Source organism: Littorina saxatilis, linkage group LG13 (genome assembly GCF_037325665.1).
Source record: "Littorina saxatilis isolate snail1 linkage group LG13, US_GU_Lsax_2.0, whole genome shotgun sequence".
Classification (NCBI taxonomy): Eukaryota; Metazoa; Mollusca; class Gastropoda; order Littorinimorpha; family Littorinidae; genus Littorina; species Littorina saxatilis.
This window is the reverse complement of record NC_090257.1, coordinates 12,411,905-12,423,329: the sequence shown is the minus strand read 5'-3', so window position 1 is coordinate 12,423,329 and position 11,425 is coordinate 12,411,905. Positions and strand designations below refer to the sequence as shown.

Genomic DNA, 11,425 nt, shown 5'->3' with positions numbered 1-11,425 from the left:
AGTAGTTCCAGTTGGAGGCAACCTTCCAACTATGCTGCCAAGTCAGTAGTTCCAGTTGGAGGCAACCTTCCAACTATGCTGCCAAGTCAGTAGTTCCAGTTGGAGGCAACCTTCCAACTATGCTGCCAAGTCAGTAGTTCCAGTTGGAGGCAACCTTCCAACTATGCTGCCAAGTCAGTAGTTCCAGTTGGAGGCAACCTTCCAACTATGCTGCCAAGTCAGTAGTTCCAGTTGGAGGCAACCTTCCAACTATGCTGCCAAGTCAGTAGTTCCAGTTGGAGGCAACCTTCCAACTATGCTGCCAAGTCAGACAAAGTTGTTTCCCTTGTCTCACTTGTCAGATTTTGCCAGAACTCTATAGAACTGAAGAGGATCAATGAAATTAAGAAAGACCCCATTAAAACATATCCATATTGCTGCATACTTATCTTTAAAGCACCTGAGAGAAGAAAAAAACCACAATCAAAAATAGGTGTGTTTGCAGGAACTTTGATAAGTCAAGAGTATTTTTTTTTAAAAGGGGGTTCCATTATATCAAACACCCCCCACCCCACCCCACCCCCTCAGTTTCACATGATGTGAATTTCTTTCACTTCATAATTAGAATGATAGGTAAAATAAGCTAAAAACAGAAAATATCATTTGTTGTTTTATTAAGATTCCATTGAAACATCACTCATGCTTCTTGAAAAAAACATCAATTTTTTTTAAGAATAAATTCGTAAACATAATTTGTTCTTTTCTGTTATTTCATTAGATCCATAACAAAAAGAACATAATACAAGCATGCAATCGATAATTGATATGTTTCATAAGCTGCTGTCAATGCAATCACATAAAAAGTTACAGACATCACATATTTCAGAATCCAAATATGACCTGAATAAATCAGAAAACAAACAAACACACACACACGCACACACATACAGGAATGGCCAAATCGTCCGCCCGATCGCCAGGGGAGAGTAAGAAATCCGCCGGGCTAGTAGAAACCGCCTGGCAATTCGCCCGGATGGCCAGTGAAAAAATTCTGGTCAAATGCAACAGTCTTTTGGTTGTAATATCGAGTTTCAAAGTCGTATAAGCACTGCAGATGCAGCAACTGTGGAATATACCGGGCCAGCGAAATTTCTGGCGGGCTAGTGACTTTCTTGAAGTTGCTCGCCCAGCCGGGCGAGTTACAATCTTGCGACTTGGCCATCCCTGCACATACATACAACATTAGCAGGATGTTTTTGTCATGGAAGGTAGACAACCACTGCCAAAAAGGGCCTAATTATGAACAGCGAGTATTGGAAACATGATAATGAACAATCATTATACCAGGCAAGCATGCATACCATCAACCAGTCCACAAACCAACCAAGATCACTACCAAGGAAATGTTGTCTCTGATGGAATTTAATTCAAGTAGCTGCATAATTATGCCCTCTGCTTGATATTTTCCCCAGTTGACAGCCAAGACACATCATCAACTAATAAAATAATTTAAAGAAGACAGTTCGTAAACAGAATCACAGTTTTCAAACAGTAGATTTTTTCCAAACAATTTTTCTCAAACTGAATGTTGACCTGGCGGTTTAATTGCAAACAATTTTACCCAGAACATGTTAAATTTGTCAACCTTCAAACATTTTTTTAAATCCTTTTTTCTAGCAAACAGAACAGCAAACTGAAAACAATTGTAAGGGAACTTTGTGTTCTAAAAACGTGACAACCGGCCCCCGTAGCGCAGTGGTTAGCGCATCGGGCTGCGGGCCGGGAGGTCGTGGGTTCGAATCCCATCAGGGTCATGTGGGTTTTTCGGGCTACGGTCGGCTCCTACCCAGAGTGGAAGTGCTATGGTTCCTATGGGAAGGCTGGAATCACACAGCCGAGTGTCATTCACTTAACGAATGCGACTTTGAGGGTGCTCAGGTTCTGTTTACCTGACCAACACCGCAGGTGCGGCAGTTCTCGGGCCTGGTTGACACCAGGATATATTATGACAGTAAGCGTAGAGTGCTGCCCTGTCACGTAGTCTCAAACCAAATTGGAAATCCATAGCATCATCATTATAATCATCCTCATCTCATTAATCATCCAAAATTATAAAATGTCCTTGCTCTTGTGGCCCTTCATGCCCGGAGCTCTCATGGTGACCTTGGTCTCATTGTTCCTGTTCCATCCTTCCCTGAATAGTACTTCTGCTGTCAGTCTTCAACGTGTGACGTTCTGGGGGGTCGACGGAGGGACGTGGTGGCGGTCTGCTCTCTGGAAGGGACGCTCACTTAGTCTGGCTCCGCGACTTAGCAGTCAATGTCGTTAGTAGGGGGCATAGTAGGTAGTGGGCTGAGTCCGTTAGCTCGGGACAGACCCACTACTGAACACCGTCGAAGTGACTCAGCAGAAGTGCAGTGTCAACTTCCGAGGGTAGCCTACCGCAACGACCCGACATCCCTCCCTGGAGCGTCTGTAAAATCGACAGGTCTGGGTAGCGGAACGAAATTCAGATGTGGATGGAGCAGCGAATGCAGGGACGGGGCGGCGTGAGAGAATACCGGAACAAGGAACAGGTGTAAGGACCAAGAAAAAGAAAAATAACAAAAAAAAACGTGACACACAATCACATGCATTCCCCTTCTTTAAAAATTAACATCAGTCCAATCACATTTTTACAGTTGTGGTCCCCTTACCATTCTTCAAATTCAACATGTAATATTCTTCTATTCTAAAACAACAGCCCCTTTACCCTTCTCCTCCTCAAATTCAATGTCTTTCCCGTTATCTTTTTCATTCTTTTTATCATCCACCTCCTTTGCGTCGTTCACGACCCCGTCATCATAGTCTTCGTACTCCCACAATTCTTTTTTCCGCTTCAGTGGGGGTGGCAACCCTCTCTTGTCGGGTTTAGGTGGGGAAGCCAAGTGTTCATTGCTCTCGTCGTGTAGTTTTGCCAGAGCTGTTAGAAGTTTGTCCTTAGCGAATACTCGCCCTTTGTATTTGGATGGTTGAGAGCATTCCTTCAGCAAATGTTCCAGGTCCCAGTAGTCTTTGGCTTCCTCTGGCATGTCATGCAGCAAACCTGCATTGAAAAGAATTGAGATTTTCTGTTTTACTCCATGTTTTTGGTATTTGAAAATAATCAACAGATACTATGAGATAGCAAATACATGCATGCGCTCTCTCTCTCTGTGCCCCCGTCTCCTCTTTTTGTCTTTAATGCACCAATTAACCGCTCTTCCAGCTTTGTCTCTGTCTGTCTATGCGCCTATGCTATCACAGACAACAGGTCTACTTTAACCTTCACCGGATCACGCTTCGGACTACACAGTCCGGATGATGACGGGTCATGTATGACCCATACATTCCAAAGAAGGATTCAACATAAAAAGTATGGGTTGTACATGACCCACGCCATCTGAATAGGGACAAACGTTTTGCCGTCTCTTTACAAAGTATGGGTCGTACACGACCCACACCAACTGAATAAGGATAAACATCATAAAATTCCTTACGTAATTCCATATTTGTCGTAAACGATCGACCCACATCATCCTGACTGTGTAGTTCAAATTACGTCATCGTTTATTTGTTTGTTTACAAAGATATTCTTTCAAAAGTTAGGCAATGGGAAGGTCGTATGGTGATTGGAGATTAAATGAAGTCTCAATTAAAAACTCGTAATAGTTTCAGAGATAAAGACGATTTTGTGAGGCTCTGGGTCATCCATGACCCTCGAAGCACAGTGAAGGTTAAGTGATGTAGGATTCACAGATGATATTCATGTGCCACCTTACATTTTTTTTTTAAAGATCTTCATCTTTCTGCAAGAAATGCATGTCTGCACCTAAACACGCACACACTCAGTGACAAGACTCTTGTTGCTACATACTACAGTGGTACATGTACGTACTTGCAATAAAAGGACACTCTTGGTACTATCAAAAAGTGTCCCTACATTACAGGTGGGCTGTCACGACAGGCATAGTTTGGTCAAGATAATAGACAAAGGGACTCCAGAAGGTGTCCTTTCATGGGAGGTGCCCACTCATCAGAGGGGCCTCACATTGCAGGTACCACTGTAGCTTTTAATAAAAGAAAGCAACCTCAATTCCCCAGGTTTGCAATAAAAGAGCAATGAAAATGAACAAGATAACAGTACAGTGGAACCCCAACGCTACAGTGGGTCTAAACCCTCCAAATGAAGTTTTGAGCGTGTGTAGAGTTGTTTTAATTATGACATTTTTCTGCACTCAAACCGCTCAGCGCTCAGCCTTTGCAAGAAAAAGCCCACTGGCATGCGTGCAAAATTTGCTGATCCGGACTTTGCCAAGAAAACCCGAGAACTCCTGAAGCATCTAACGTAGCCTTGGGTGGCCGAGTGGTAAACGCACTTGCCTCGGAAGCGAGAGGTTGCGAGTTCGACCCTGGGTCAGGGCGTTAGCAATTTTCTCCCCCCTTTCCTAATCTAGGTGGTGGGTTCAAGTGCTAGTCTTTCGGATGAGACGAAAAACCGAGGTCCCTTCGTGTACACTACATTGGGGTGTGCACGTTAAAGATCCCACGATTGACAAAAGGGTCTTTCCTGGCAAAATTGTATAGGCATAGCTAAAAATGTCCACCAAATACCCGTGTGACTTGGAATAAAGGCCGTGAAAGGTGAATGCTCGCCCTAATAGGCTTGAGGTTTGCTGGCCGATGTGAATGCGTGATATATTGTGTAAAAAATTCCATCTCACACGGCAGAAATTAATATGTAAAGCGCTTAGAGAACGTCAAGCGCTATATAAATCTCCCCATACAATACAATACAATAATGGCCGGCCGACTGTTGTGGCGCACGCAACAATCGCGTTGCACCGTATCAATTCAAGCCTCCAGCACGGGAACATGAGAAGAACGTGGATGAAAACAATGTTAGATCCAGAGGGCGCTGCTGCTTCCGCTCCCAAATATACGCCATCAGCCGAAGATTCTATTTTTAGCATCATCGTCTTGTTTCAGCTGAAGGCTGGCAGGTGCGAGCTTTGACGGGCTTTTCCCACTCGCTGCGTCGGCTCCTCGTGTCTTCGTGCTTTTTGAGCGGTGGGGATGGAACACATCCGAGTGTATGTTTGCATTGGTAATAAGTAGTTTTCGTTTGAAAAATGGGGTTCAGATGCACTTTAATACCTCAACAACAAAAATCAGACAAAATGAGGTCTTGAAAAGAAGGGAATCTTAAAATAGGGGTACATTTACAGAGGTTATGAATAGAATTAAAAAGTCAAGAAAACAGGGTCTTAAAAGGGAGGAAGTCTTAAAATGGGGCTGATGGGGTCTATGTCGACCAAAAGAGTGAGATTCCCTGTAGGTCGAGTTCCTGTAGGTGGATTCCCTGTATACCTAAGACTTTAAAATTGGCAATCTAGTATACAGGGAATCCCACAGGGTGCAGTTTTTCAATAAAACTTGCAAACCATACTCGAATTTCTAAGAAATATCAAAAAAAGATCGAAAAACGTCAAATTCTAACGATGTCGCTAAGCATCACGTGACTTTCATAGATATTAGCGAAACGCTACAGGAACTACACCCTGTGGTATTCCCTGTATACAAGATTGCCAATTTTAAAGTCTTAGGTATACAGGGAATCCACCTACAGGAACTCCACCTACAGTGAATCCCATTCTTTTGGTCGACATAGACCCCAACAGCTAAAATGGGGAGTCTTAACGCGGGTTCCACTGTATCCACACAAACCTCCTGGCATGACGCTGTCCTTCATAAGCGGGTCAAGCAGACTGTGGCAGATGGCATAGTAGTTGTGGTCACTATGGAGGTGTGTACACAGCTCTTCCGGCAGCATGGACAAACAGGCGTTGTCCTCGCAACGACCGTTGTCGCTCTGAATGAACTTGTCGTAGTCAGCGGGCTTTTCTGAAAACAACGGCAAACCAGAAAATCAAAGTTGCAACTCTTTTACAACATGGGCAATCCAAGTTGGCATAAGTTAGGCGAACTTGATGATATTAGTCTCAAAAACTCCCCTGTGTTGCAAATAGAGAACGACAGTTGTAGGCACAGGTAGAGAACAAGAAGGGAATACAAGGGGACTTAAGTGTATTCCCATACATTCTCATCTAGATTTCATGATGTGTGTGTGTGTGTGTGTGGATGTGTGTGTGGATGTGTGTGTGTGTGTGTGTGTGTGTGTAGAAGTTAGCAGCAGAAATATAGGCTACTATCCAATGCGAAGAGGGAATGAATTTCCAAAATGAATTTTCCTAAGAATCATCCACACACCCACACGCGAACACACTACATAACTCAACACTTCTACCCTAACTCTAAGTGCACGGAAAATGAAGACAGAAGGAAAATTAAATTACACATCCAACCAAAAGAATAATCCATGAAAAGGCAGCATGCATCCTCCAGAAATACAAAAAGACCTAAAAATGTGAGAAAATCAGGTCTTAACAAGTCGCGTAAGGCGAAATTACTACATTTAGTCAAGCTGTGGAACTCACAGAATGAAACTGAACGCACTGCATTTTTTCACAATGACCGTAGTCCGCCGCTTGTGCAAAACGGAGTGAAACTGACGAGCCTGTTCAGCGCGGTAGTGGTTTCGCTGTGCTGCATAGCACGCTTTTCTGTACCTCTCTTTGTTTTAACTTTCTGAGCGTGTTTTTAATCCAAACATATCATATCTATATGTTTTTGGAATCAGGAACCGACAAGGAATAAGATGAAATTGTTTTTAAATCGATTTCGGAAATTTAATTTTGATCATAATTTTTATATTTTTAATTTTCAGAGCTTGTCTTTAATCCAAATATAACATATTCATATGTTTTTGGAATCAGGAAATGATGTAGAATAAGATGAACGTAAATTCGAATCGTTTTATATAAAAAACAAGAAGGGCAAAGCCCATACGACTCACATGCTTGACCTTGACCTTTACATGACCTTGACCTTCAGGGTCAAGGTCAAATAACTAAACCTAGCAATGACATCATACACTAAGAACTGCTTTACACATTTTTCCTACCAAAATACATGTGACCTTGACCCAAGGTCAAGGTCATCCAAGGTCATGCAACACAAAGCTGTTAATTCAAGACATAGGAAGTACAATGGTGCTTATTGGCTCTTTCTACCACGAGATATGGTCACTTTTAGTGGTTCACTACCTTATTTTGGTCACATTTCATAAGGGTCAAAGTGACCTTGACCTTGATCATATGTGACCAAATGTGTCTCATGATGAAAGCATAACATGTGCCCCACATAATTTTTAAGTTTGAAACAGTTATCTTCCATAGTTCAGGGTCAAGGTCACTTCAAAATATGTATACAATCCAACTTTGAAGAGCTCCTGTGACCTTGACCTTGAAGCAAGGTAAACCAAACTGGTATCAAAAGATGGGGCTTACTTTGCCCTATATATCATATATAGGTGAGGTATTCAATCTCAAAAACTTCAGAGAAAATGGGAAAAATGTGAAAAATAGCTGGTTTTTAGACATTTATGGCCCCTGCGACCTTGACCTTGAAGCAAGGTCAAGATGCTATGTATGTTTTTTGGGGCCTTGTCATCATACACCATCTTGCCAAATTTGGTACTGATAGACTGAATAGTGTCCAAGAAATATCCAACGTTAAAGTTTTCCGGACGGCCGGACGGACGGACGACTCGGGTGAGTACATAGACTCACTTTTGCTTCGCATGTGAGTCAAAAATTGTTACAATTTTCAGATATTTAATGACCAAAGTCATTAATTAATTTTTAAGCCACCAAGCTGAAATGCAATACCGAAGTCCGGCCTTCGTCGAAGATTGCTTTACACAAATTTCAATCAATTTGATTGAAAAATGAGGGTGTGACAGTGCCGCCTCAACTTTTACAAAAAGCCGGATATGACGTCATCAAAAGTATTTATCGAAAAAAAAAACAAAACAAAAAACCGTCCTGGTATATCATTCCCAGGAACTCTCATGTCAAATTTCATAAAGATCGGTCCAGTAGTTTGGTCTGAATCGCTCTACACACACACACGCACAGACAGACACACACACATACACCACGACCCTCGTCTCGATTCCCCCTCTATGTTAAAACATTTAGTCAAAACTTGACTAAATGTAAAAAGAGGGAGTCTTAAAATGGGGGTAAATGTACAGAAGTAATGAACAACAAGTGTGAGAAACCAGGGTCTTAAAAGGGAGGAAGTCTTAAATTGGGGGTCTTAAATGATACAGGTTCCACTGTATCATTTTTCTTGGAGGGGATGGCACTGTAAACTCACTCGCTTCAATGGCCAACTTGTCGACCACAATGATATTTTCCGCATCCAAGATGCGCACTTTTCCTGAAGCGTCCACCCCAAAGTTTTCCCAGTTTGGGTCCGTGATGTAGAGAGCAAAATCCTCCTCGTTGTTGGTCAGGTGGTCTGCAATTGTCAGCAGTTCGTAGGCAACGCCAGCCTGTTGATGAAATCAAAGAAGTAAGTGTGACAATTGTCAGAGGAAAATAAAAAGAAGAGGAAAAGAAGTTTGGTAGAAGGGCACGAGAGAGAGAGAGAGAGAGAGAGAGAGAGAGAGAGAGAGAGAGAGAGAGAGAGAGAGAGAGAGAGAGAGAGAGAGAGAGAGAGAGAGAGAGAGAGAGAGAGAGAGAGAGAGGCACAGTATTACATTCCGAAAACTTCAAAATTAAAGTTACAATGGAGTGGCTGATGGCACTAATATGTTTATGGCACTGATATGTTTACTGGCGACTCTGTTGGTAGTACATCAATGTACACCTTTCAAACTAAATACTCACACGCTTATGAAATGGCTCATGGTAAAAATCCTCCAGTGTTCGACCGACATGCTCGATCATGGCATGGCGACCACAGGCCCCAAAGTATTCTGGAAATGGCCACCTCTCACTAGCTGGAAATGTCTGCAGCAAGCACAGAAAGGACTATAAATACTTTTGAATTCAGGGAATATAATGTAACGTCACACTCTTGCGGTGTACACTACTGGAATTAACACTGTGTGGACATGACAAAAACGATAATGACAGTTTTGTTGTTGTTGACACATGTAAGCATATATGATTTCAATGAATGTTCTGAGTTTTAAAACTTGTCCTCTTGACCAATGCTGCTGAAACTGAAAGCTCACCACAAAAGAGCAGGGTTAAATTGTTGCCACAGTCTGCTTAATGAATTAAATGATCTACACAAAACAAAACAAAACTAAAATCTAAAACAAAACTGACACTCAAATCACATAAAAACAATTCAAATGGCACCTTGCAATTACAGATCCATTTGAAAAGAAATTGTTTGGACCCCTTTAAGTTCAAACAACTGACCAAAACAACAAAATAAAATTGTGTGTTTAAACTTTAAAAATAAATATTATGCAAGCTATCAAAGCCAAGTATACAAAATGCCTCTTCTTTACTGCATTAATTGAAAAATAAGTGACACCATTTTTCTGCAATTCAAACACTAAAAAAAGAAAACTCACTTGCAGCATCAACGGCTCTGGATTGAGGGACGCTGTGTACCACACTTGAAGCTGGTCGCCGATCATAATCTTCTTTACCTTACGCAGTTCCTTGTAGAAAGACCACATGCGATCCAGCAAGCGGTACGAGGCGCACGTGAACATTCCCACCGTCTGCTGCAAGTGTTTGGGTAGCAGCGCCCCAGCCTTGCGCAACTTGACGAAAGTGTCCGTCAAGAAAAGCACTCTGGCTACGTCACACCCTTCAGGACGATTGGCATCCGCACACACTTTTTTGTCCAGCTCTTGGATTTCACTCTCGCTCCCCATCTTCTTCAGAACGACGCTCTGGCTGCCGTACAGGGTTGCGTAGCGCACGTTCTTGGTCGAGAAGACGTCTCCCAGGCGATGGTTTCCCCATCCAGTGAACTGTACCTGGTTGTGGTACATCAAACCGCAGGCGCTCGACCCCAGGCATGCTGGGCACATGCCGACCTCCAGAAAGTTGTCGTCAGCAATGTCATGTTTGATGAAGGAGCGGAAAAACAGCAAGTAGATGCCAAAGGAAAAGAGCAGCGACAGGCAGAAAATCACTTTGGCGAAGAACGGCAGTCTTCTGTACCTGCGTGCGGAATCGTTGACTACCGATGACAGTTTCTGCATTCCTTCTGACACGCTGACGCCTGGTGCTCGGCGTCTCACACCACTTCCTGGTAACATTATTCTGGTGATACAAGTTAGTGACGATGTGATTTATCCAGCTCTGACTACCATTCTAACATTCTATCCTAAGTCGGAAGCTTTTGCAGACAGTTTAAGGCTCTTCTAATTATAAGCTCCAACCGTGACGACTCATTCTGTCACGGAATTCTAGTTCTCTTCTAGCTTTAATACCCAAGCAACCAAGATTGGTCTACTAAGTATGGAGTTTGAGGTATGATCTCAGCCCTATAAGGACAAATCTGAAAATAAACAATATCATATATATTCAGCGGTGAAAACAACAAAAACAACAACATCAAAGTCAGTCTTACCCGGTTATTAGCTTCCAAATATATGCAGAACAAGCACATGTATTAAAGCATAACTAGTCATTTTAGATCCCTTTGAAGTCACGGAATGAACTGTACGAATGCATTTCGTTTACATGCGTCAAAGAAGGAATTATAAATCCGTGTATGCCGACAGGGGAGGCAACACTGTCATGTAAGTGATGTCCCTTGGTTCAAAACGAACGCATTTTCGTTGATCAAACAACCAACTTAATTAATCATGCTCAATCCGTCAATTTCAGACAAATGTTTTTTGACTTATAATTGAGACTCACATTTTTTTTTAAGTACAGAATGCCACTGGATTGTGAGTTATGAATTTAACACGCTAAAGTTCACCATTACCTCAATGTGTGTATTAACTATTATTATCAATTAAGTGTGTTCGTGTAAGATTGATGACTGCTGCTTTTTCAGTTTTTGTATCAGAAAAACGTTCTTTCAGTTTCACTATATATTCTCTACACATTGAAACAAGCACAACAATTAAGTTTGCAATGCACTAAGTCTTTCAACCCATATTTAAAGCCAACAAACATAAAACAAAACAGATGCATTGCAATACCAACTACGCACATCTCACTGTGAACATATTACACCTTCGGACGCAATCCTACTTTGTTATCAAGAGAAGACTCGGAACTGTCCGATCACACTTGCCAAGGGAAGCGACTCTTCAACATTTGACTTCCGTGTATCTAAAGACCCAATCCTGTCCAAATATCATAGACTACCTTCGGCACGTTGACGGGGTTGAAACCTGATATTCCGATTTCCAAAATATGTTCAATTTTTTCCTATTTTCCCTTTTGGGAGGTTTGTAAAATCAAAAAATCTATGAGGAAATCAGGCTTTATAAAGCAAGTTATATTCATAATATGGCCATTCTGAAACTGTA

General features: G+C 42.1%; 1 protein-coding gene across 1 annotated transcript; it reads right to left on the bottom strand.

The window, feature by feature from the left end:
* Window positions 1-636: 636 nt before the first annotated feature.
* LOC138983618 (divergent protein kinase domain 2A-like) lies at window positions 637-11,200 on the bottom strand. The gene is made up of 6 exons (XM_070356896.1): window positions 11,104-11,200; window positions 9,497-10,437; window positions 8,796-8,918; window positions 8,281-8,458; window positions 5,725-5,901; window positions 637-3,064 (listed from the first exon to the last, which is right to left on the bottom strand). Exons 2-6 carry the CDS (start codon window positions 10,193-10,195, stop codon window positions 2,706-2,708), a joined length of 1,536 nt encoding a protein of 511 aa, XP_070212997.1. The 5' UTR covers window positions 10,196-10,437; window positions 11,104-11,200; the 3' UTR covers window positions 637-2,705.
* Between the last annotated feature and the right edge of the window lie 225 nt (window positions 11,201-11,425).

Coding starts and splice junctions, on each gene's coding strand:
- LOC138983618 (XM_070356896.1), bottom strand. CDS start 10,195: ATGTTACCAGGAAGTGGTGTGAGACGCCGAGCACCAGGCGTCAGCGTG. Junction 8,919..9,496: donor CAGAGCCGTTGATGCTGCAA/GTGAGTTTTCTT, acceptor TGCTTGCTGCAG/ACATTTCCAGCTAGTGAGAG. Junction 3,065..5,724: donor GGACAGCGTCATGCCAGGAG/GTTTGTGTGGAT, acceptor TTTTCAATGCAG/GTTTGCTGCATGACATGCCA.